The sequence below is a fragment of the Bubalus kerabau genome, chromosome 4, assembly GCF_029407905.1.
Source record: "Bubalus kerabau isolate K-KA32 ecotype Philippines breed swamp buffalo chromosome 4, PCC_UOA_SB_1v2, whole genome shotgun sequence".
NCBI lineage: Eukaryota > Metazoa > Chordata > Mammalia > Artiodactyla > Bovidae > Bubalus > Bubalus kerabau.
The window spans coordinates 88,582,466-88,609,707 of NC_073627.1; the positions used below are offsets into that span (position 1 = coordinate 88,582,466).

A 27,242-nucleotide genomic window follows, 5' to 3' on the forward strand; every position below is an offset into this window, starting at 1 on the left:
AAGGAGCAGAGGTTCTTCACTGGACTCGACACCAGGATGACCCATCTGGACTGGAGGTGAGCAATGCAGGTGTCCTCCGTTAGAATGAGAACAGCAGGCTGTGGGAGTTCATTTTTTCAGGAGGACTTGCTGAGGACTACAGGCTGGAGGTCAGCCTCTCTTCTGCTCTAAGGGACTGCTCCACGGATGTTGGGGAGGTCAGTACGCATGTGATTGTGGTGAAGGGGTGACGTGCAGATAAGCTCACATCTTGGGAGAATGTGGCTGAGAATCCGGAGGAACAGATGTCTCTCTGAAGGATTTTAGAGCTTTTCTACCCATGAGAAGGTGCAAAATTGGGTTCATAAATTTCCTCTGGAAATTATCTGACTCTCTGCTGACCTGCTGTCAGAGCACAGAGTGCCTCGTTCCTGATCTCCGTCCTGAACTCCTATCAGGGTGTGTTGGAGGTCAGGGACTGCAGTGAGTAGTGACTTCATTCTGCAGAACCTGATCATGAAAGATGTTTTCATTGTCATCCTGAAGGAGCAACGTCAGAGCTCATGTGGCGAGAAACTGTTGGATGCTTTTTCTTTGTACTTAAACTCACAAGAAAGGTCAAGAGTTTAAAATATATAGAAAAGAGGGCTCACTTCTCATAGGGATAATAAAGTTATTTCACTATATTTCATTGAAGAAACCACTCATAAAAGCTTAGACTTCCTTCTGCGCGGCTTGTGTGATTGCACTTCCCCAACTAGGGATCCAGGGATTGAAATCAGGTCACAGCAGTGAAAGTGTTGGATCCTAACCACTAGCCAATGAGCAAACACCTGCTTTTTTTTTTTAAGCTGGCAGAACAATCTATTCCCTTCTAACTACTTAATAGTGATTTCGTCTATTTAAATTAAATCTTAGTTCTGCTGACTTCAGACCACACCCTGTGGCCCTACAAAACAATAGATACTGGCCCCTTGGCATTTGAAATGGACAGCATATTGAAAAGCAGAGACATTACTTTGCCAACAAAGGTCTGTCTAGTCAAGGCTATGGTTTTTCCAGTGGTCCTGTATGGATGTGAAAGTTGGACTGTGAAGAAAGCTGAGCACCGAAGAATTGATGCTTTTGAACTGTGGTGTTGGAGAAGACTCTTGAGAGTCCCTTGGACTGCAAGGAGATCCAACCAGTCCATTCTGAAGGAGATCAGTCCTGGGTGTTCTTTGGAAGGAATGATGCTAAAGCTGAAATTCCAGTACTTTGGCCACCTCATGCGAAGAGTTGACTCATTGGAAAAGACTCTGATGCTGGGAGGGATTGGGGGCAGGAGAAGGGGACAACAGAGGATGAGATGGCTGGATGGCATCACTGACTCGATGGACGTGAATCTGAGTGAACTCCAGGAGTTGGTGATGGACAGGGAGGCCCGGGGTACTGTGATTCATGGGGTTGCAAAGAGTCGGACACGACTGAGCGAATGAACTGAACTGAACTGAAGGGGTCTTTGTCATCTCATTCTCCTCCTCACTTACTTCATTGGTTCCTTAATGTCATGTTGATTTTCACCCTTTCTTTAATTTTTTTAATGGGATCCTTCAGACAAATCAAAGCCCCCAAGGTTTGCCATTGAATCTTTGCTACTATTGGAATAGTTCATTTGTCCAGATTTATGTTGTCCTCCAGGATTATAAGTACGTGTGACCTAAGAGTTAATGAGAGGATTCAGTTAAAATTCTAAAGAACTTGGAAAGTGGCTAGTCCATTAGTAGCAAGCAATAAAATTCAGTGATTATTTTAATATCATAATTACTATTTCCCTCATTAAGACCAGGGTCTTTTGGAATCATTTAATTCCATTTCCTTTTAGTTTTTCTCAAAGCATCTTCTCATTGCCTGGGTGGATTTGTTACCTAGGCAGATGCTCAGGAAGGTTGGGCTCCAAGACACTGCCAAAGAGGATTAGTGTTCTAGCAATTGGCATTCTAGTTGTTCACCTCTTGTTAGGTGGTGGGTTTGACTTCTTCCTTCTCTCCTGAAACTAATCCTACATGGATTAACTGAAAGAAAACTGAGATAGCCGATCTTCCAAAGCAAAGGGCAGTCAACTGACCCAGGATTTGGCCTTCGTTGAGCTTCTGTCAGAAGCAGCCATGCCCCAAGCTCCGTGTTGTTCATACTGGCCTCATGCTTCCCCGCTGCCACAGCCTCGTCCCCAGCTGTGCTGCACTGAATTTGCTAACTCAGAATAAGTCATTCTATCAGGGGAAACTACTTCCCTTCTTTCAGACATTCAGAATACATTAGTTTTCTCTTTGCCCACAAAACAACTGTGGACTTTTACTTTCCAGGGAAGTGTCAAAGGGAAACAACAACAGCAAAAAAAAAATTAAAGTTTTGAAATGATAGAGCTACAGCCTCTCTGCCTTTCTTTGCTGTATTCTTCTTACCTCAACGTGAATTAGAACCAGAGCAGGAGCAGCAAGACAAATCCTGACCAACAAGTCACTAAAAGAATGTAGAAACTTTAAGTAAAAAATTACACTCAAGTAAAGGAAAGAAGGCTATTTCTCCCTGAACGAGAACCTGGCTCTCACAATCCTAAAGTCTCAGAGGGAGAAAGAAACAGAGGAACAGAGATGCCCAGTGGAATCAACTGCCTGAATGAACAACTGTAACTCAATAGATTCTGTGACATAAGCTTCCAGTGAGAGACTACACCATCACTGAATCTCATTCTTCCAACTCAGAAACGCTGAGCAGAACAAGTCTTGAACAGTTTAAGTAAAAGGATTGAATAATAAAACTATACTTGGCAAAGCAGATAATTGCAGTTGGAAATTCCTCTACCAACTTGCAGAAATACATATTTGCTCTCAGTATCTGAGCACTGCTGACACTTTGGACGTCTGGGGACATGGGTCAGGAGAAGAGGAGGTCACCACTGAGAACTAGGGTTCTTCACACAAACACTGCAGGGGAGAGGATGGGGGTTTAGGAAGATGATTTATTCTCCCAACAAATAAACAAGCCCTCCACAGAAAGGAGATTTTCAAGTCCACAGGATGTGGTGAGCCTGTCCTCAGGGAGGGAGTCCAGAAGGGGAGGAAGGGCCTCTGTCACTCTAGAGGACAGGGGGTGGCTCCATGTGATCTCTCCCTTGTGAGTGAGGTGCTGCTGGGAAAATACAATTATCCTGGATTTGGAGTCTCCTCTCCAATGTTCTCTAAGAACCAGGATTCTGGTGGGAGTACTGGCCCAGTCTGTGGACGACGACAAGTCTCCAGTAAGAAATGGTGGGAAAAAATGATGGTATCTGTAACAGTCCTGACCTCAGGTCCCTGAAGCACAGCCAAATGGACCTGCAGGAATGTGTTCCAGAAGGAAGAGAAACAGGGCAGGAGTTCATGGACTCATAATAATCAGCCTCTTCTCTAAATCAAACACTCAAGAAAACTCATCATTTGTTTCGAAGAACTTAATTGACAGAGTGATCTGGTAAATCCCTGAATAAATACGGAAACCACAGAGCTGAGGGAGCCTCTATTCCCATGTAAAGTAAGAGGGGAAAAAGGAGCCTAATATCAGGGTTCCTGATGTGTTCACAGATAAGAGGAGAGCAACATTTATGCATGAGAGACAAAGAGCAATAAGGTATATAATTACAAATGTCCATTAATTCTGACTTAAGACAAAGACCTTTCTCATTTGATTGATAAATATCCATTTAGATGGGTACATTTGAAGTTATTAGGAAGTAGGAAAAATTAATAGTTTAGATTGATGACATTTTCTTTGATCATACTGTGAATACATAAATGAAAATCAAAAAAGGAAGTAAAAGTGCACAGAAATGACTAGAAAATGAAAACTATCATGTTCCCTGTTTAATGGCCTTGCTAGAAAGCATGGCATCAGAGAACCTACCTCAAGGTTCCACCAGAGGCCGTCTCAGCCAGTCCAGCAGCAGCTTCATCTTCCCCATGGCCTTCATGCTCTCTCTACTGCTGGCCCTGGTGCTGGTCAGCTATGGCTCGGGAGGATCCCTGGGCTGTGACCTGTCTCAGAACCACGTGCTGGTTGGCAGGAAGAACCTCAGGCTCCTGGGCCAAATGAGGAGACTCTCCCCTCGCTTCTGTCTGCAGGACAGAAAAGACTTCGCTTTCCCCCAGGAGATGGTGGAGGGCGGCCAGCTCCAGGAGGCCCAGGCCATCTCTGTGCTCCATGAGATGCTTCAGCAGAGCTCCAACCTCTTCCACACAGAGCGCTTCTCTGTTGCCTGGGACACCACCCTTTTGGAGCAGCTCCGCACAGGACTCCATCAGCAGCTGGACGACCTGGACGCCTGCCTGGGGAGGTGATGGGAGAGGAAGACTCTGCCCTGGGAAGGAGGGGCCCCACACTGGCAGTGAAGAGGTACTTCCAGGGCATCCATATCTATCTGCAAGAGAAGGAATACAGCAACTGCGTCTGGGTAATTGTCAGAGTGGAGATGATGAGATCCTTCTCTTCATCAGCCAGCTTGCAAGAAAGGTTAAGATGATGGATGGAGACCTGAACTCACCTTGATATGACTCTTACTGACTAAGATGCTACATCACCCTTGTACGCTCAACTGCAGCCATTTAAGAGACTGTGAATTCTGCTTTAGCCACAATATTTATTGAATTAAATCAATAAATCCTTTCTCAGTAGTTATAAGCAAGTAGGTATAAAATTATTCAGCTGCACAGGAATCAGTACATAGCGATGACTGCCCTAATGTTATTTATGTTTCTTATGTACATATTTTCATTTATTATTTTATCTCATCATATTTATTTTCATATAAAATTTTTGCTTACATTGTAATAAAATTTAGAAAACATGTTCATTTCCTTAATCTTCTAATTTGTTTTTATTAAATTCTTATGAAGGTAAACTTGTTTCTTCATTCTGAAGACCTAAATCTTTATTTTGTCTACATAAACCTATTGTGGAATAGCATTTGCCCTTGTATACTATGGAATGGCTCTATTACTTCTCAGGACTTGATTGTCAAAAGGTGGAATTCCTGGAATTCCCTGGTAGTCCAGTGGTTTGGACTCCACGCTTCCAGTATAGGAAGCGCAGGTGCCATGGATATCTGCTCAGGGAACTACGATTCTGCAGGCTACAGAGGGCAGCCCTCCATTCCACCCCTCCAAAAAAAAAAAGGTAGAAAGGAGTTCTGAAACTGTGGAAAATGATTAGTCCTGAAGTCACAGATAAACTAATTTATACCCAGTCAGCAAAGAACTGTTGGAGTCAGTATCTGGGGGGAAGACTCGTCTCCTCCAGAAAAGGTGCCGGCATGTGGTGCTGAGTGGCTGATCCCGACACCTGTTACTCTTCCTCCCACCTTCCCCTCAGTCCTGCTTTACTGAGCAATCCACTCCCTTACACAATCTCCTCACTGCCTCCAACACAGGAGCTCTGTTCTGTGGTGGTTTCTGGTTCAAAGTGTCTCTGAGTGGAAATCACTGGAAGAGAGCGCGAGTGAAAGGAGAGTTCTAGAAATTTCAAAACCTTTGAATTGCAGCTCTGCTATTTAACAGCAGTGTGACCCTGCAAAATATCACAAACACTAAGGAGAAGGAAATGGCAACCCACTCCAGTATCCTTTCTTGAAAATCCCATGGACAGAGGAGCCTGGTGGGCTACAGTCCATGGGTCACAAGAGTCAGACACGACTGAACCAACTTAGCATGCACGCAGGCACGCACGCTGTCTTGATCCTCTTTAATATGGGGGAAATAAGAGTAGTTTTTCATAGGATTACTGTTAGGATCGATGAGCCCATATTACAAGAAGCATAAAAGAGTGCCTGGCAGTAATGATCAGGACAGCGAGTCCCAGAGTAGCTGCCCACAGGGAGCAGACAGACAGCTGGCCTGAGGCAGTGACTGGAAGGTAACACTGAAAAGATGTGAGGTCCTTGGTAAAAATATTTAACTTGGGTGCTAATTTCACAGTTTAGTTTGTGAACTCTTTTGTGCTCAATGCTGAAGACAATTCCAATTTCAGTATCTCAGATTTCTAGAAGCATTCTTAGGAGTTCATAGAAATTCTTTGAGAAAGAAGGATTAGTAGAAAATGCTTTGATCTACTATAAAAATGAATAATAGGGAAATCACAGAGATCTCATATGAATGCAGAAAATCACACACATTACTCATTAATAATGTTTCTTGCTTCTTTAGTCTGAGTACAACTCTAATACTTATAGAAGACATTTCTAAACTTACCTTCTCAACTCGCTGTTGGGTTTCAGTCTTTCAGCAGTAAAGCAGAGGCAGGAAGAAAAGAGCAAGGGCCATGCAGGGTGAGGCTCTGCTCTCCAGCCCTGGGCCGTCCTGGGTTTGCTCCCAGTTGTTTCCGTGGAGACTTCAGTCCCTAAGTGCCGGCAGTGTCACCTCCTAGAGCCGGTCCTTCTCAGAAATCAGTGCCTTTAGAGGAGAGACTGCTACAATGCATGCAGGTGTCTTATACCCAAGCGAGAGTCTTTCCCTGAACAAGGGGCCATGAAGTCAATTTTATTGGTCAAAACACATAAACCTTAAACATGCATACTGCCAACTGTCCATGACAACAATGGCTACATTAATTCATATTCAAGACCATATAAGCACTTATATGTTCTCACTCATTGACCAAAACAGGATCTTATCATCCTTTTTAGTTTTTGCTAATCTGACTGGTGACACATAGCATCTAGCAGCAACCATTAGTTTTCCTTTTCCTAATTGATGGCGGTTGTTATCAGTCATACTCCAGTCAGGAAAACAGAAAATTCCTTCCAGCCTTCTAGTCCACCCTTGGAACTGGTATGGGAAAGGAAACCAATCCGCAGGCAAAGGAGAAATGTACTGGAAGGAACTAGAGCCCCAGCATCACAGAGTAGGGTTGAGGAGAAGAGCTGTGGAGCTGAGACGTTGGTTCTAAGACCGCTGCACTAGGATAGAGGACAGCCTTTCCCCATCACACCCACTGGAAGCGCGGCTTCCCGGTGAATTTCTGATGCACACAGACGCACCCGCTGCTCCTGCACTGTGACTTTACTCACGTAAAGAAGGTCATGACTCATTTTTGTTCAAACTCCGTGATCTCCAGCTAGAAGACACACAGATTGCAAGGTCCTCAACCAGATCCCAGGCTCCACACTCACACTGCACTCCTGCCATCTGGCTGGTATCCAGGCTGAGTCTCATGTGTGACAAAGACACTTGTGGTTTGCTGTGTTCAGGGCCCAGAACTGTCTTCTGTTCAAACTGATGAACTAGGTCATGACCTGCTCTAGTTTTCAGGCCTTTAAAAATCTATCTTGATGATGATGTCTTCCAAAGACGCATGCTGGAATCATATGCCCACTGCCTATTTCACAGTTGGTGTCTACTGAGCACACATTATGCTGAAATCAAAAGCATTTTAACTGCAATTTTTAAAACAATGCATCCATATGAGAAGACATTTTGAAAAGTTCATGAAACTCTCCAATGACAAACTGACTAAAAAAAAATGCTTAATAGGTGACCTTTGGTTAAAAGAAATGAAAGCAAAAAAGGATTTTGTAAATTGAGATGAGTTATTCTAAGTAGTTACTGGGTCATAAGTTTGTCAAATATGGCTTTCAATCAGATGAAGAGAGATAGACAAAGAAGTAATATTGAAAACACTACTGATGATTTTGCTTCCATTAAAGCCAGGAACTTAAAGTACTGTTGTGGCATAAGGAAAATATTTGAATTTGATGTGAGTTGAAGACTTATACATTTTAAAACATTTTCCAACCAATTAACATTACAGGAGAAATTAACCATTTATATTAATGTTAAATGAAATAATTTTCCCTTTACCAAGGAGCTTCATTTTAAGTCTCAGTTTTGTCCCCAAGTCTTCCCACTGGAGGGTCCCAATATCTAGTAGATTCCCTCCCAGATTGTAGATACCTTTCCCCTTTCCCTGAATTACTCCTTTGCCCCATAAACAAGGGCTTCCCTTGTGGCTAGCTGGTAAAGATCTGCCCGCAATGTGGGGGACCTGGGTTCATCCCTGAGTTGGGAAGATCTCCTGGAGAAGGGAAAGGCTACCCACTTCAGTGTTCTGGCCTGGAGAATTCCATGGACTGTATAGTCCATGGGGTCGCAAAGAGTCAGACAGACTGAAGGACTTTCAGTCACTCCAGAACAATCCTGAATCTGAAAACATACCACAACATGCTGTGATTTCCAGCCGTCAATCGCGGCATAAAAGGGCACCGGTGGAACCGCTCTGGCTAAAATCTTCTCCCAGGAAGGGGAGGATGGACGCAATGGTAGCTTATCTAGAATTTGGAGGTGCAGAAATCAAAGGCTCTGAGCGACGCGGCGCAAAGCTCGCCTGGGCAGTGGGGCCCGAAAAGGAAGTTTCCTCTCTGTTCCCGCGGCCCCAAGCTCTCCCTGGGCCCCGGCAGCGCCTCGCTCCTGTCGCGGCTCCTGCCCACGGCGACCCGCGAGTTGTCCCTGTGGATCTGATGCCCCAGCTGGCAGCGCTGTACCTGGAGGCGGGTCCCGCCGGGTGGGAGGTGCCGGTCCCTGGCCATAAAACGATTGACATGAATCTTGAAGAAAGGCAGATTTTCAAACAAACATACTGAGAGATCGGGCGCCCCCTCCCGGCCGCTGGGGCACAGCAAAAGGAGTTTGGAGGGCTCAGGAGATTACTAGTGCAGGGCTTGAACTGTTTCACAGAGGCCCAGGTGAAGGGCTGAATTTCTGGACTCCTGGTCTCCCTGCTGATGGCAATGGGGAGGCTCTGCTCCATCCCTCACATTTCACCGGTTAGCTTAGGTCGTCTTCTATTCTGTCATTTCCCAAATTCATATAATTTGGAAGCAAAAGTTTGTTGCTGAACCACGAAAGACACCAGGATTCTTGGCTTCCAGAGAAGAAGAATTCAATCCAGGGCCAGTGACGAGGCTTGATCGCTCAGAACTTTTGTGTAATAAAGTTTTATTAAAGTATAAAAGAGATAGAGAAGGCTTCTGACATAGACATCAGAAGGGGGCAGAAAGAGTGCCCCGTGCTAGTCTTCAGCCAGATGTTATATAGCTACTGCTGCTGCTGGTGCTGCTAAGTCCCTTCAGTCGTGTCCGACTCTGTGCAACCCCAGAGATGGCAGCCCACCTGGCTCCCCGTCCCTGGGATTCTCCAGGCAAGAACACTGGAGTGGGTTGCCTCCAATGCAGAAAAGTGAAAAGTCAAAGTGAAGTGCTCAGTCGTGTCTGACTCTTAGCAACCCCATGAACTGCAGCCTACCAGGCTCCTCTGTCCATTTGATTTTCCAGGGAAGAGTACTGGAGTGGGGTGCCATTGCCTTCTCCTATATAGCTACTAGCTACTAGCATTCTGCTAATTAGAGAAAGGAAATGTCTCAAAACTCAGAGAATGGCACCAGGCCCCTCACCCACAACATGCATTGAGACAACGTTGGCACCAGGTGAGTCATTCCTGGCCATAAAACGATTGACATGAATCTTGAAGAAAGGCAGATTTTCAAACAAATATACAGTTTCATTAACACAGATTAGGAGAACACTGTATGAGTATAACATACTGGTTTGTCAAGTTGGTTCTGAGCCTTTAGGTGGAACTGACTTAAACACAGAGTCTAGGGTAAATACACAGTACATTAACAGCTTAAGACAAACATTTCCATAAGAAAAATGCATTGGTTAGCTCAAGGTTTGGGAAAAGTTCAGTTCAGGTGGAACCAGGTGTCATTATGGAAACACAGAATTTTAAGAGAAACCTCTTTTTAAATGTGTATGGAGAAGAGGAACAAATCTAACACCAGTTTGTTTCCTCCTGCCGCTGAAGAGAGAGAAAGAAAGTGTCTGACACTTGCAGCTTGTTTCCTCTGTTTGGAAACCCCTGGCCTTCTTGTCTGTTACCCTCTCAAAAGATTTCAGTAGTTTTTTTACTTACATTCATGAAGCTATCAGCTTGGTGTTTTCTACAGAGGATTCACTGAAATGTTTGTAATCCAATCTCCTGCTGGGGTCATAACTCATAAGGATCTTGTCCATCATGTATCTCCAATTTATGGTGAGGATTCATTGAACAATCTATATGAATCATCTTGGACAGTTAAATATGATTATTTTATAATTATTAGAATTATTAATTTTGTCAATCACATTTAGACTTTCAGTAATAACTACCAGTTGATAATTTCATTTTGCTTCTTATACAAAATAATCAGATGTGTTGTAAATCACTCAGCTTATCTAGAATTGGAGGTAGATGTGAACTAATGGAAACAAGAGGTTTGTACCATCGAGTTTGAAACAACAAGAGTGCACCTTGTGTTAGAAATAAAATAGGAAATTAAGTGAGGGCTCAGCACATGCAGTGTGTGCAGGTGTGACGCTCTAGATAAGCAGTTTGGAATCTGACATACTAGGTTTTGAAAACTGGATTTGCCATTTCATTGTTAGATTATTTTATTCAAATAGAGTCTTAGCAGGAGGCTCTTCGAAACAAAGATATTACCTCGGTTTCAACTCTGTTGGAAGGATTGCGTGAGCCCCTCACAAAGGCTAAGGAGTTTGTAGTTGTTGTCACTGTCATTTTTGATAAGCACTGATAGTCTGTGGAATTTGTCTGGCAGGTCCTTGGTAATCATGTCCACGGTAGTCTTGTAACATTTAATTAGTAATCAATTCAGGATGGATGTGCCATAAAAAGTGAGGGCAGCATCAGGGAATGTGTTCTTACTCCTCAATAATATCAAGAATGAAATAGACCCTAATGAATCCTTGCCATAAACACAATACCTTGGTATCTCCTTACTACCGTGTTACAGACTGAATGTGTGTGTGTTCCCCAAATTCATATATTGAAACCATACCCCCTGACTTCCATGATGGTCCAGTGGCCAGGACTCCATGCTCCCAAAGCAGGCAGCCTGAGCTGGATCTCTGGTCAGGAAACTAGGTTCTGCATGGCAAGCAAGACTTCCCATGGCTTAAGTAAAGATCCTGCACGAAGCAACCAAGATCCAAAAACCAGCATACATTGACTAAGACATGCCTCAGCCAAATAAACACATGAAATAAATATTTTTAATATTCTTTAAAAAACCCCACAGAAACCCAACCCAATAATGTGATAGTATTAAGAGATGGAATATTAGGGAGATCATTAGGGTTAGTAATCAATAAAATTCAGTTATTATTTTTAATGTCATAACTACTATTAGCTAGACTACGATCAGGATCTTTTGGAATCATTTACTTCCCTTTCATTCTAGTTGTTTCAAAGCATATTCTCTTTGCCCAGGTGGATTTATCACCTACGCAGATGCTCAGCAAGGCTGGTCTTGTTGACCCTGCCAGAGAGGATTAGTGTTCGAGCAACTGGGGCTTTGATTGCCTGTCTCTTGTGACCTGGTGAGTGTGACTTCTTCGTTCTCCCCTTATACTGACCAAATGTTGATTAAAGAAAAGAAAAATTAGGTGGCTGGTCTTACAAAGCTGACGGCAGTCAACAGATCAAGGACTTGTCCTTTGAGCTTCTGTAAGAAGCAGCCCTGTCCCAGCCTTTCTGTTGTTCATATTGGCCTCATCATTTCCCTCTACCTCAGACGTGTCCCCAGCTGTGCTGCACTGAAGTTTGCTAACTCAGAATACGTCACTGCTGCTGCTGCTGCTGCTGCTAAGTCGCTTCAGTCGTGTCCGACTCTGTGCGACCCCAGAGATGGCAGCCCACCAGGCTCCCCCGTCCCTGGGATTCTCCAGGCAAGAACACTGGAGTGGGTTGCCATTTCCTTCTCCAATGCATGCTGGGTCAGGGGAAAACCACTTCTCTTCTTTCATATTCATGACATTGAGACTTACTCTTGTTTTCTTGTTGCCCACAAAAAAACTGTACAATTTTACTTTCTAGAAAAGTTGCAAAGAGAAACAAAAAAACCTGACGTCTTGAAAGTGATAGAGATGCAGCCCCTCTGGCTTTCTTTACTTCCCTTTGTTGTTCTCACGTCATCATGAATTGCAACCACAACAGGAACAATGAGACAAATCTTGCCCAATAAGTCAGTCAGTTCAGTTCAGTTCAGTCGCTTAGTCGTGTCCGACTCTTTGCAACCCCATGAACTGCAGCACACCAGGCCTCCCTGTCCATCACCAACTCACAACTGCTGCTAAGTCGCTTCAGTCGTGTCCGACTCTGTGCAACCCCAGAGATGGCAGCCCACCAGGCTCCCCCGTCCCTGGGATTCTCCAGGCAAGAACACTGGAGTGGGTTGCCATTTCCTTCTCCAATGCATGCTGGGTCAGGGGAAAACCACTTCTCTTCTTTCATATTCATGACATTGAGACTTACTCTTGTTTTCTTGTTGCCCACAAAAAAACTGTACAATTTTACTTTCTAGAAAAGTTGCAAAGAGAAACAAAAAAACCTGACGTCTTGAAAGTGATAGAGATGCAGCCCCTCTGGCTTTCTTTACTTCCCTTTGTTGTTCTCACGTCATCATGAATTGCAACCACAACAGGAACAATGAGACAAATCTTGCCCAATAAGTCAGTCAGTTCAGTTCAGTTCAGTCGCTTAGTCGTGTCCGACTCTTTGCAACCCCATGAACTGCAGCACACCAGGCCTCCCTGTCCATCACCAACTCACAACTGCTGCTAAGTCGCTTCAGTCGTGTCTGACTCTGTGCGACCCCATAGACGGTAGCCAGCCCACCAGGCTCCCCTGTCCCTGGGATTCTCCAGGCAAGAACACTGGAGTGGGTTGCCATTTCCGTCTCCAATGCATGAAAGTGAAAAATGAAAGTGAAGTTGCTCAGTCGTGTCCAACCCTCAGCGACCCCATGGACTGCAGCCTACCAGGCTCCTTCGCCCATGGGATTTTCGAGGCAAGAGTACTGGAGTGGGGTGCCATTGCCTTCTCCTGCCAACTCCCAGAGCCTACCCAAAAGAAGTCACTAAATGAATATAAAAAGTTTAAATGAAAAATTACACTCAAGGAAAGAAGACTATTTCTCCTGATCTAGTAGGCTGGCTCTCACTGCCCTGCATTCTCAGAGGAACAGAGACAGAGGAACAGAGATGCCTGGTGGAATCAACTGCCTGAATGAACAACTGTAACTCACTAGATTCTGTGACATAAGCTTCCAACAAGAGACAACACCAATACTGAATCTCCATCCTCCAGCTCAGAAAGTTTGAGCAGAACAAGTGTTGAATAGTTAAAGTAAAAGAGTTGAATAATAAAAACTATACTTAGCAGGGTAGATATTATTTATCTACTAAAAGCAGAATGACTGCAGTTGGAAATTCCTCCACCAACTTGCACAAATGCACTTTTGCTCTCAAGGACTGAGCTTTGCTGACACTTTGGACACCTGGGGAATCGGGTCAGAGAAGAGGAGGTCACCACTGAGAACTAGGGTCCTTCACACAAACACTGCAGGTGAGAGTTGATGGTTCAGGAAGACGATTTATTTTCACAACAAGTAAACAAGCCCTCCACAGAAAGGACATTTTTGAGTCCTCAGGATGTGGTGAGCCTACCCTAAGGGAGGGAGTCCAGCAGGTGAGCAAGGGGACTCTGTCACTCCAGAGGACAGGGGGTGGCTCCATGTGATCTCTCCTTTGTGAGTGAGGTGCTGCTGGGGAAATACAATTATCCTGGAATTAGAGTCTCCCCACCCATATTATCTGAGAAGAACCAGAATTCTTGGTAGGAGTAATGGCCGGGCCAGCAAAGGACAATAGGTGTCCAGTATGAAAATGGTGGAAAGAAAGCGTGATGTCTGTAATAGTCCTGACTTCATGGTTCCCTGAAGCACAACCACATGGACCTGCAGGAACGTGTTCTAGAAGGAAAAGAAACATGGGAGGAGCTCATGGACTCACAATAATCAGCCTCTTCTCTGAATCAAACACTAAAGAAAACCCATCCTTTGTTTCAAACAGTTTCTTTGCTAGAGTGACCTGGTAAATGCCTGATAAATACAGAGCCTGCCTTCCAAAGTAAAGTAAGAAACAGAAATTGAGCCTAGGATCAGGGCCAAAAATGTGTTCATGGAACAGAGAAGAGCTACATTTACTCATGAAAGAGAAAGAGTGATAATGTTTGTACTAAGAAAGCTACATCATTTCTGATGTAAGACAAAGACCTTTCTCATTTTATTGATAAATATCCATTTGGATGGGTACATTTTAAGTTATTGGGAAATAGATAAAATTAATAGTTTAGACGGATTACAATTTCTTTGACCATATTCAGAATAAATACATGAAAATCAAAAGAGGAAGTAAAAGTGTATAGAAATGACTAGAAAATGAAAATTACCGTGTTCTCTATTTAATGGCCTTGCTTAGAAAGCATGACATCAGAGAACCTACCTCAAGGTTCCACCAGACACCGTCTTAGCCAGCCCAGCAGCAGCCTCATCTTCCCCATGGCCTTCATGCTCTCTCTACTGATGGCCCTGGTGCTGGTCAGCTATGGCCCGGGAGGTTCCCTGGGCTGTGACCTGTCTCAGAACCACGTGCTGGTTGGCAGGAAGAACCTCAGGCTCCTGGGCCAAATGAGGAGACTCTCCCCTCGCTTCTGTCTGCAGGACAGAAAAGACTTCGCTTTCCCCCAGGAGACGGTGGAGGGTGGCCAGCTCCAGGAGGCCCAGGACATCTCTGTGCTCCATGAGATGCTCCAGCAGACCTTCAACCTCTTCCACACAGAGCGCTCCTCTGCTGCCTGGGACACCACTCTTCTGGAGCAGCTCCGCACTGGACTCCATCAGCAGCTGGACGACCTGGACGCCTGCCTGGGGCAGGTGATGGGAGAGGAAGACTCTGCCCTGGGAAGGACGGGCCCCACACTGGCTGTGAAGAGATACTTCCATGGAATCCATGTCTACCTGAAAGAGAAGGAATACAGCGACTGCGCCTGGGAAATCGTCAGACTGGAAATCATGAGATCCTTGTCTTCATCAACCAGCTTGCAAGAAAGGTTAAGAATGATGGATGGAGACCTGAACTCACCTTGACATGACTCTCACTGACTGAGATGCCCCATCATCTTTGCACACTCATTTGCGGCCATTTTAGAAGACTCTTGATTTCTGCTTTAGCCACAAAATTTATTGAATTACTTCAGCCAATACTTTGTCAGTAGTAAATGAATATATATAAATTTTTTTGACTGCAGGTACATCAGTCCCGAAGTGAAGACTGCCCTTATTTTATTGTTTGTTTGCTTATTTATTTTGTTATATTTATTGTTTTGTCTCCTCATATTTATTTTTCCACATAAAATATTTTTGTTTACATTGTATTAAAATTTAACAAATACATTCACATTTTTATTTAATTAAATGTGTAACAATGTTTTATTTATTAAATATTATCAAGGTGAACTTCTTGAATTTTTTACCATTTTATGTTTACTTGCTAGGTAAAGTCTGACTTTTTGTGACCCCATAGACTAAAGTCCACCAGCCTCCTCTACAATGGGATTCTCCAGGCAAAACTACTGGAGTATGTTGCCATTTACAGGGGATCTTCCCAACCAAGGATGCAATCTGGAATCTGTATTTCAGGGAGATTCCTTACTGTCTGAGCCACAAGGGAAGACCCTTGTTTGAAAGAAATGAGACAAAAAGGGATTTTGTAAACTGAAATTAATTATTTATGATAGTTACTGGGTCACCTGTTCAGTTCAGTTCAGTTCAGCCACTCAGTCGTGTCCGACTCTTTGCAACCCCGTGAACTGCAGAACGCCAGGCCTCCCTGTCCATCACCAACTCCCAGAGTCCACCCAAACTAATGTCCATTGAGTTGTTGATGCTATCCAGCCATCTCATCCTCTGTTGTCCCCTTCTCTTCCTGCTCTCAATCTTTCCCAGGATCAGGGTCTTTTCAAATGAGTCAGCTTCTCCCATCAGGTAGCCAAAATATTGGAGTTTCAGCTTCAACATCAGTCCCTGCAATGAACACCCAGGACTAATCTCTTTAAGATGGACTGCTTGGATCTCCCTGTAGTCGAAGGGACTCTCAAGAGTCTTCTCCAACACCACAGTTCAAAAGCATCAATTCTTCAGCACTCAGCTTTCTTTATAGTCCAGCTGTCACATCCATACATGACCACTGGAAAAACCATAGCCTTGACTAGATGGACCTCTGTTGACAAAGTAACGTCTCTACTTTTTAATATGCTGTCCAGGTCATCATATCTTTCCTTCCAAAGAGCATGCTTCTTTTAATTTCATGGCTGCAGTCACCATCTGCAGTGATATTGGAGCCCAGAAAAATAAAGTCAGCCACTGTTTCCACTGTTTCCCCATCTATTTGCCATGAAGTGATGGGACCAGATGCCATGATCTTAGTTTTCTGAATGTTAAGTTTTAAGCCAACTTTTTCACTCTCCTCTTTCACTTTCATCAAGAGGTTCTTTAGTTCTTCACTTTCTGCCATAAGGGTGGTGTCATCTGCATATCTGAGGGTATTCATATTTCTCCCCACCGTCTTGATTCCAGCTTGTGCTTCCTCCAGCCCAGTGTTTCTCATGATGTACTCTGCATATAAGTTAAATAAGCAAGGTGACAATATACAGCCTTGACAGACTCCTTTTCCTATTTGGAACCACTCTGTTGTTCCATGTCCAGTTGTAACTGTTGCTTCCTGACCGGCATACAGGTTTCTCAAAGGCAGGTAAGTGGTCTGGTATGCCTATCTCTTGAAGAATTTTCCACAGTTTATTACGATCCACACAGTCAAAGGCTTTGGCATTGTCAATAAAGCAGAAACAGATGTTTTCCTGGAACTCTCTTCTTTTTCGATGATCCAGCAGATGTTGGAAATTTGATCTTTGGTTCCTCTGCCTTTTCTAAAACCACCTTGAACATCTGGAAGTTCACGGTTCATGGATTGCTGAAGCCTGGCTTGGAGAATTTTGAGCATTAGTTTACTAGCATGTGAGATGAGTGTAATTGTGAGGTAGTTTTAGCATTCTTTGGCATTCTTAGTCAAATACGGCTCATACAATGAAATGAGATAAACTAGGAAGCAATTTTGGAAACATTATTGATAATTTTGTTTGCACTGAAGCCAAGAACTTGAAATTTTGCTTGGTCTTAGAGAAAATATCTTAACTTGATATTTAAGACTTATAAAGTTTAAGTTATTTGTAATTACTTATAAATTATAAGAATCCACCTGCAATGCAGGGGCCCCCAGGTTGATGAGTGGGTCAGAAAGATTCCCTTGGAGAAGGAATAGGCTACCCTCTCCAGTGTTCTTGGGCTTCCCTAATGGCTCATCTGGCAAAGAATCTGCCTGCAATGTGGGAGACCTGGGTTCGATCCCTGGGTTGGGAAGATCCCCTGGAGAAGGGAATTCCTACTCACTCTAGTATTCTGGCCTGGAGAATTCCATGGACTGTATAATCCATGGAGTCACAAAGAGTCAGACATGACTGAACGGCTTTCACTATAAATTTTGAAATATTTTTTAACCAGTTAACATTGCAAGAGAAATTAACCATTTATATTAATATTAAATGAAATAATTTTCCCTTTAAATTAAGTCTCAGTCTTGTCCCCAAGTCTTCCCACTAGAGGGTCCAAATATCTCCTAGATTCCTGTCCAGACTTCAGGTGCCTTTCCCTTTTCCCTGAATCCCTGAAAGAATTAGTCTTTCTCCCCAGAAGCAATCCTGAATTTGAAAATACTTCACAACATGCTCTGATTTCCAGACATCAATCGCTTCATAAATGGCCTCGTGTAAACCACTCTGGCCAAAATCTCCTCCTAGAAAGGGGAGGGAGGACATGGGGGCAGGTGCAGAAATCTAAGAATCTGAGCAAAGTAGCATTAAAGCTCCCCTGGGCAGTGGGACCAAAAAGGAAGTTTCCTCACTGCTCCCGCGGCCCCAAGGGCTCGCTTGGCTATGGCGGCGCCTTGAGGGGTCAAGGCGCTTGTCGACGGGGACTCCTCGGTTCTCCCCTGGATCCTGCGCGGGAGTTCGCGGCGCTGGACCTGGAGGTGCGTCCTGTCCATTACTGAGAGTTCAGGTGCACATCCCGGCCGCTGGGGCGCAGCGAAGGGAGCTTGGAGACTTAGCTTAGTGCAGGACCTGAGCTGTTTCACTGAGACCCAGATGAAGTGCTGAATTTCTGAAACTCTGGTCTCCCTGCTGATGGCAACGGGGATACTCTGCTCCATCCCTAACGTTTCACCTGTTACTATATGTCGTCTTCTGTTCTTCCAGTCCTTTCCCATATTCATGTAATTTGGTAGCATTAAGTATTTTTAACCTAAATCCACAAGAGCCCTGTCAGCTTGGTGTTTTCTACAGTTGTTCTCATTGTTTAGTCACTAAGTCTTATTCGACTCTTTGTGACCCCATGGACTGTAGCCTCCCAGGCTTCTCTGTATGGGATTTCCCAGACAACACTGGAGTGCGTTGCCATTTCCTCCTCCAGAGGACCTTCCCAATCCAGGATCTAACACCCCTCTCCTGCATGGACACGTGGATTCTTTAATCCACTGAAAGATTCTCTCCCACCAGGGAAGCCTGTTTCCTACAGAGACTCACTAAAATGTTTGTAATCCAATCTCTTGCAATGGCTATAATTCTCAAGGGTCTTATCTATCATGCATCTCAAGTTTATGGTGATGGTTAACTGAGCAATCTATAAGAATCATCTTGGACAGTTAAATATGATTATTTTATAATTATTAGAAATATTAATTTTGTCAGTCACATTTAGACTCTCAGAAAGAATTACCAGTTGATAATTTCATTTTGCTTATTACATAAAATAATCAGGATACTTTGTCTATTGCTCAATTCATCTAGAAATTTGGAGGTAGATGATAAACTAATGAAAATATAGAGTACTGTAACAGCAAGGTAAGGAAAACAAAGGCACAACATGTGTTAGTGAAATAGGAAAATAAGCGATGGTTCAATACATACAATTTGCACAGGTATTTATGGTATGGATAGAGAGGTGGAGTTTGGAATTTGACATAATAGGTTTTGAAACCTGGACATGTCATTTTCTTATTAGATTGTTTTATTCAAATAAAGTCTTAGCAGGTGGTTCCTGGAAATGAGATTATTTACAACTCAGGTTCAACTATGTTGGAAAGATTAAGTGTCCCTTTTAAGGGTTAAGGAATTTGTAATTGGTGTCAACATGATTTTTTATAAAGACTGAAAGTCTGTGGAATTTGTTTGGCAAGTTCTTGGTAATCATGTTCACAGTAGCATTGTAACATTTAACTAGTAATCAATTCAGGATGAATGAGCCATAAAGAGGGATGACAGCATCAAGGAATGTGTTATCCTCAAATAAATATCAAGAATGAAATATATTCTAATGAATCTGCAATAAACACAATGCCTCGGTATCTTCTTGTTACCATGTAACAGGTTGAATGTGTGTGTGTTCCCCAAATTCATATATTGAAATCTACCCCCACAATGTGATCATATCAGGAGGTGGGATATTAGAGAAATCATTAGGGTTAGAGGAGGTTATGAGGGGGGATTCCTCATGCACAGCATTACTGTCTTCATGAGGCTCACAAGACACTTGGCTTCGTCTCTGCTCTCCACCATGTGAGGACATAGAGAGACGCTGGCAGTCTGCAACCCCGAAGAGAGTTCTCACCAGAACTCCACCCTGCTGGCACCCTGATCTCACACTTGCAGCCCCCAGGACTGTGACAAATAAACTTCTATCACTGATGAGCCACCAGACTCTGGGACCTTGTTAGAGCAGCCTGAACCAAGACCCAGGGCATGGCACATTTAGCGCCTGCAGTCCACTAGTTGAGGTTGTATGTAAATATTTCATGTTCAAAGCATACATGACAGAGAAGACATTGTCATGTGTAATTGTTCTCAACCCCCTTCTTCAGAAAGAAAACTGATAATCTGCACTCACAAGTAAAAACCATAGAGTCTGAATCAGAGAGAGGAATGCTGGTCCATCTAAAGGACATTAAGAGTACTGATGAAAGAAAGGAAACAGCAAGAAAAATAAGGCAACAGGGAAGAATGCTCTGCCTTCTGGTTCTTCCCAAGGGATAATGAGAAAAAAAAAACCTAAAATAATTTTTATTTTAATATTTTTGAAAAACACTTGGATATTTTAAAAATCATTTAACTGTTTAGCCAATTGTTCCCTATCCATGGCTTGATCTAAATATTTGCATGAACCATTCCTTTAATCAGTAACCAGTCAGAGAGGGGGCAGTGAAATTAACCAGTTTGCTTAACTTCATGTTTTGGTGAAAGTCAGTAAATTTCAGTATCTTGAGAATTAAAATATTTCCCCTTAATTCCTGAGTTTTCCTGCCAACTTGTTCAAGAAGAAATCTGTTGGTTTCATGTTCTAAATTTTTTTTCTTATTATCCATGAATAGGCCAGGAAATATTCTTTTTAATTGAATCTGTACAGGGATAAATATTCTTAAGGCAGGAAATAACAGCTCCCCGGTCCTTGGCCCTGGTGGTAGCCGTGCTCTGACTCACCCCCAGGACATCCTGGACACCTTCCAGAGGTCCCATCACCACAACCAGGTTCCCTGTCTCTGAGCTGTTGCTGGAGGGCGCCAGAAGGGACTCGAATCTGTAAATTTGACCCCAATTCGCTGACTCCTCTCCTGAAGCAGTTCAGTAAATGGAATCCTTCCTGAAAAATAAAGCAAAAAACTCTAGGGAAGGCTTGGAAAATGCAAGGTTCGGAGCTTCCAACCAGAGAACACTGTCGCTGGGGGCTACAAGGCTCCCTCTCCAGCTCTCAGCACTGTGAAAACAAAAAGTTTTCCCCCCCAGTGATAAATCAGGATCAAAAGACTCACTCAGGATGCTGTGCCCTGACAGTCTGCAGAGCCCAGAACTGCAAACTCTCCAAGGTGGGCATCCCAAAGGAACCCGAGACAAAGAGCTCTTTGGCCCTCCTACAGCTACCTGGAGAAGCGCACTGTCCAGGGCTCAAGGGAAGGATATTTTATTGCTATTTTTGAGTTGCTAAATCCTGTGCTCAATCCTGTCTGACTCTTTGCGACCCCATGGACAGCAGCATGACAGGATTCCCTGTCCTTCACCATCTGCTGGCGTTTGCTTAAATCCATAACCACTGAGTTGGTAATGCCATCCAACCATTTCCTCCTCTATAGCCCCCTTCTCCTCCTGCCCTCAATCTTCCCCAGCATCAGGGTCTTTTCCAATGAGTTGGCTCTGTACATCAGATAGTCAAAGTACAGCGCTTCCCTGGTAGCTCAGATGGTAAAGAATGTACCTGCAAGTGTGGGAGACTCGGGTTTGATCCCTGGGTCAGGAAGATCACAGGAAAAGGGAATGGCAACATACTCCAGTATTCTTGCTCAGAGAATTCCATGGACAGAAGAGCAACTGGCTGGCTACAGTCCATGGGGTCACAAAGATGAGACACGACTAAGAAACTAACGTTTACTTACATGTTGGAGCTTCAGCTTCATCATCAATCCTTCCAATGTTTTTCAGGGTTGATTTCTTGACTGGTTTGATCTCCTTGCTGTCCAAGGGACTCTCAAGAGTCTTCTCCAGCACCATCATTTGAAAGCATTGATTCTCCTGCACTCGCCTTCTTTATGGTCCACCTCTCACATCCAAACAAGACTATTGGAAATACCATAGCTTTGACTATACAGACGTTTGTTGTCAAAGTGATGTTTACTCTTTTTAACATGCTGTCTAGTTCTGTCATAGCTTTTCTTCCAAGGAGCAAGTGTCTTCTAATTTTGTAGCTGCAGTCAATGTCCACAGTGATTTTGGAGACTAAGAAAAGAAAATCTGTCACTGTTTCCACTCTTTCCCCATCTATTTGCCATAGATGTCAGAAGCTTAGGTTTTTAACTGTTGAGTGTTATGCCAGCTTTTCAGTCTCCCCTTTCACCCTCAACAAGAGGCTCTTTAGTTCCTCTTCATTCTCCTCCATTGGATTGGTATCACAATATTTTATTATTTATTCCTATCAAAGTTGTTAAGAACATCCATAAGTATGTCAAGAGCTAAACAGAAAGAAATGTTATAAAATTAAGATGAATATTCAGCAGACAGGGAATTAAAAATTGATTTCTGAAATGTAACAAAGTTAAAAGTACTTCAAAATAAATATTAAGAAAATAAGCTAAGATTTTCAATGATTTTGAGTTTTGAAAGATGTTTAAGTCTATCTATACTGTGGTATTATTATATATTTTTATATGAATCTCATATGAATATGTAATTTGATACATTACTATTTATATAAGTAAATATTCTCCATTAACAGTCATTCTTCAAACTCATTCATAAAGTTAAATAAAACTCAGCAGCTTTTACATTTACTGTACACCTTTCATTTTATGGCATTGTTAACCCTAGGGTGAATACAACAAGGAAGCTTTGCACTTTCCTTTTCTATGTATAAAGATATGCATGGAGTACAAAGATGGATCCACAGCATAAATGTATTGTCAAAATTTCATGGTGGGAGTAATTAGGAAAAAAAAATCTCAGAAGACTTTGTCAATAGGGGAAGGGAAGGCAATAATGAAAAAAATGTTTGCGAAACACTGTCGTAACCCATTTGGAGAGTGCAAATTGAAAGCAAAAACAAAAGACGGAACTTTCATAAAATGGAAACCATGGGCTCCTATTTAAGACACAGGCCTGAAAGAAGGTCTTCAGGTAACAAAAAGAGCAGGTTCACAGAGTCACCCACCTCACCAGACCAGAAGCATCTGCAAGGATCCCGATGGCCCCAGCCTGGTCCTTCCTCCTGGCCCTGCTGCTGCTCAGCTGCAATGCCATCTGCTCTCTGGGCTGCCACCTGCCTCACACCCACAGCCTGGCCAACAGGAGGGTCCTGACACTCCTGCGACAACTGAGGAGGGTCTCCCCTTCCTCCTGCCTGCAGGACAGAAATGACTTCGCATTCCCCCAGGAGGCGCTGGGTGGCAGCCAGTTGCAGAAGGCTCAAGCCATCTCTGTGCTCCACGAGGTGACCCAGAACACCTTCCAGCTCTTCAGCACAGAGGGCTTGGCCACCACGTGGGACCAGAGCCTCCTGGACAAGCTCCGCGCTGCACTGCATCAGCAGCTCACTGACCTGCAAGCCTGTCTGAGGCAGGAGGAGGGGCTGCGAGGGGCTCCCCTGCTCAAGGAGGACTCCAGCCTGGCTGTGAGGAAATACTTCCACAGACTCACTCTCTATCTGCGAGAGAAGAGACACAGCCCTTGTGCCTGGGAGGTTGTCAGAGCACAAGTCATGAGAGCCTTCTCTTCCTCAACAAACTTGCAGGAGAGATTCAGGAGAAAGGACTGACACACACCTGGGTCAACACGGAAATGATTGTCTCGGACCAACAGACCACACTTCTTCCTGTGCTGCCAAGGACTCTCATTTCTGCTGTCATCAGGCACTGAACTGAATCAATTTGTAAAATGATTTCAGGTATATTAAGTGACATCATGATCTACTCTACAGGCACTACTCAGTCGCAGATATTCAAGCTGATCCATCCACTTATTTATCTATTTGGACATTTATCTAATTTAATATTTATTTATTTATGTATAAAGAATTAAATTATTTTGTTCATAAAATTATGTATGTATACTTAAGGGAAAAATATATTTTGTATATGTTTATATATATATATATCATTAAACCTTACTATAAAAAACTTCCTTTGTTTTTCTTTAAAAAAGACACATTAAGACTGAATATGCAACTTGATTAAAGAATGCATTTTACAATTCCTTCCCCCATCTTTATAATTTTCCCATTACAAGTAAAAATATACTTTCTCTACCCCAGTGGTGTGTTGCTCTCAGGACATAGCTGTGAAGATAATGAATCCAATCATTTTTGTAACTTTGATTTTTTTAACGGAAAGTAACATTCACATTTAATGGAATGTGAAGTCAAGTGGGCCTTAGAAAGCATCACTACGAACAAAGCTAGTGGAGGTGATGGAATTCCAGTTGAGCTATTTCAAATCCTGAAAGATGATGCTGTGAAAGTGCTGCACTCAATATGCCAGCAATTTGGAAAACTCAGCAGTGGCCACAGGATTGGAAAAGCTCAGTTTTCATTCCAATCCCAAAGAAAGGCAACAGCAAAGAATGCTCAAACAACCGCACAATTGCACTCATCTCACACGCTCGTAAAGTAATACTCAAAATTCTCCAAGCCAGTCTTCAGCAATATGTGAACCATGAATTTCCAGATGTTCAAGCTGGTTTTAGAAAAGGCAGAGGAACCAGAAATCAAATTGTCAACATCCGCTGGATCATGGAAAAAGCAAGAGAGTTCCAGAAAAACATCTATTTCTGCTTTATTAACTATGCCAAAGTCTTTGACTGTGTGGATCACAATAAACTGTGGACAATTCTGAAAGAGTTGGGAATACCAGACCACCTGACCTGCCTCTTGAGAAACCTGTACGCAGGTCAGGAAGCAACAGTTAGAACTGGACATGGAACAACAGACTGGTTCCAAATAGGAAAAGGAGTACGTCAAGGCTGTATATTGTCACCTTGCTTATTTAACTTATATGCAGAGTACATCATGAGAAATGCTGGGCTGGAAGAAACACACTGGAATCAATATTGTCAGGAGAAATATTAGTAACCTCAGATATGGAGATGACACCACCTTTATGGCAGAGAGTGAAGAGGAACTAAGGAGCCTCTTGATGAAAGTGAAAGAGGACAGTGAAAAAGCTGGCTTAAAGCTCAACATTCAGAAAACGAAGATCATGGCATCTGGTCCCATCACTTTATGGGAAATAGATGGGGAAACAGTGGAAACAGTGTCAGACTTTATATTTGGGCTCCAAAATCACTGCAGATGGTGACTGCAGCCTTGAAATTAGAAGACGCTTACTCCTTGGAAGGAAAGTTATGACCAACCTAGATAGCATATTCAAAAGCAGAGACATTACTTTGCCAACAAAGATCTGTCTAGTCAAGGCTATGGTTTTTCCAGTGGTCATGTATGGATGTGAGAGTTGGACTGTGAAGAAAGCTGAGCACTGAAGAATTGATGCTTTTGAACTGTGGTGTTGGAGAAGACTCTTGAGAGTGCCTTGGACTGCAAGGAGATCCAGCCAGTCCATTCTAAAGGAGATCGGTCCTGGACGTTCTTTGGAAGGAATGATGCTAAAACTGAACAAGGACTTAGGCCACCTCATGCGAAGAGTTGACTCATTGGAAAAGACTCTGATGCTGGGAGGGATTGGGGGCAGGTGAAGGGGATCACAGAGGATGAGATGGCTGGATGGCATCTCTGACTCAATGGATGTGAGTTTGAGTGAATTCCGGGAGTTGGTGATGGACAAGGAGGCCTGGCATGCTGCAGCTCATGGGGTGGCAAAGAGAAGGACACGACTGAGCAACTAAACTGAACTGAACTGAACCTAAAAAACAATAATGAGTTAATTTATAATAAAATGTTAACTATTTTTAAAATAGTATAATTAGTAGTAGAAATGACTATCAGTTAGCTTGAATGCTACAATGAAAGGGAGAAAAATGTAATTCCCCCAGTAGAAGGTGGATCAAGCTGTGATGTAAAAATAAAAGGACATAAAAATAAAAGGTAACTACTTATAATAGACATTTCAGTGCAAATGTTCAATGGATATTGGAGATGGCAATTTACAAGCAATTTCATAAAGTATAAGGCGTAACAGAAGAACTCATCAAATAGGACGAGAGTATGGAATGAGAAAAGGACTTAAAATGGAGTCCCATGACCTCAGTCTTAAAAGGGAGGGAATGGCACAAGGGAGCAGCGATGGAACGGCCATGTGTTAACAGCACACAAGAGCAGGAGGATAAGGGAACCCAGGAGAACGGTTCTGCAGGGCAGTTTCCTCATCTTTAATATGGGGACATGAGTGTAGTTTTCATACAACTATTGTTTGGATTCAGTGAGTCCATATGACACAAGAGGCATCAAGCCCTCCTGGCAGAAATCATCAGGACCGTGAGAATCACAGAGTGGCTGCCCTCAGGGACGAGACAGGACAGCCGCCCTGAGACAGCGACTGGAGGGCAGCATGGAAAGGTGCTGGCCCCTGACAAAGGTATTTTCTTTTCAACTTGGGTGCTAGTTTCAGAGTGCTTTCAGTGTGAGAACTTTCCTTTGCTGTATGCTGAAGAGAATACCAATTTCTGGGTTTCATACTTCTAAAAGTATTGCTATGACTTTGGAAGAAACTCTTTGAGAAAGCAAGATTAGTAGAAAATGCTTTGATCTAATACAAACACGAAAAATAGGGAAAGAATAGAAAAATCATATCAATGCAGATAATGAAATACACACAGAGGCAGGAAGCAAAGAGCAGGGGCTGTGAAGTGTGTGGTTCTGCTCTCCAGTCCTGGGCTGTTTCGGGTTGGATCCTAGTTCTCTTTTCCATAAAGTCCCTTGTCCATCCTTGCTGGTAATGTCACCTCATGGAGCCTCTGCATTGCTAGTGAAAGACCAAATCCCAAAAGAGTTCAGAAGCCAATTTTTGCCCTTCTTGTACTCTAAAAGTAAGAAACATTATTAATGAATGAAGTGTTTGATTTTCTGCAACCTCCAAGGGGACTCACGCCAAGGGCCACCTTCCAGGATTGCTGCTGCTAGTGCCCTTGTCCCCACGGCAAGTCCCTGCTGACCCACCTCCACAGGAGACTCCACCTTTAGTAGGTAGGTCTGGTTTGGTACCCTGTGGGGTCACTGCTCCTTTCTACTGGGTCATGGTGCACTCAAGATTTTGTTTGTCCCCTTTGAGAATGGAGTCTTTTTCCAACAGTCCTGTGGAAGTCCTGTAATTAATCACACTGGCCTTAAGAGTCAGATTCCTTGGGGATACCCAGTCCCTTTGCCAGATCTGCAGGCTTGAAAGCCTGACATAAGGCTCAGAACATTCACAACAGTGGGAGAACTTTTTTGGTATTACTGTTTTCCAGTTTCTCGGTTTCCCATCTGGCAGGTATGAGGTTTATTTTTATTGTGATTGAGTGCCTCCTTCGCCTTGTTGCAGTTTCTTCTTTGGCTTTAGATGTGGGGTATCTTTTTTGGGTGGGCTCCAGAGTCCTCCTGTGGATGGTTTTCAACAGCTAGTTGCGATTTTGGTGCTCTCACAGGACAAGATGAGTGCATTTCCTTCTATTCTGCCATTTTGAACCAGAAGCTAAGCCAAAACTTTGATATTTCACCATCTG

The 27,242-nt window shown here is 43.3% G+C and overlaps 2 protein-coding genes and 1 pseudogene across 2 annotated transcripts; all 3 read left to right on the top strand.

Annotated features, from left to right (window-relative positions):
• The first annotated feature begins 3,956 nt into the window (after nt 1-3,956).
• LOC129651812 (interferon omega-1-like) lies at nt 3,957-4,542 on the top strand (annotated as a pseudogene).
• Nucleotides 4,543-14,442: 9,900 nt separating this feature from the next.
• On the top strand, nt 14,443-15,030 carry LOC129651522 (interferon omega-1-like). The gene has a single exon (XM_055580212.1). It carries the CDS (start codon nt 14,443-14,445, stop codon nt 15,028-15,030), a length of 588 nt encoding a protein of 195 aa, XP_055436187.1.
• A 7,746-nt stretch (nt 15,031-22,776) lies between these two features.
• LOC129651523 (interferon alpha-H-like) lies at nt 22,777-23,346 on the top strand. Its single transcript, XM_055580213.1, has one exon. It carries the CDS (start codon nt 22,777-22,779, stop codon nt 23,344-23,346), a length of 570 nt encoding a protein of 189 aa, XP_055436188.1.
• Nucleotides 23,347-27,242: the final 3,896 nt, after the last annotated feature.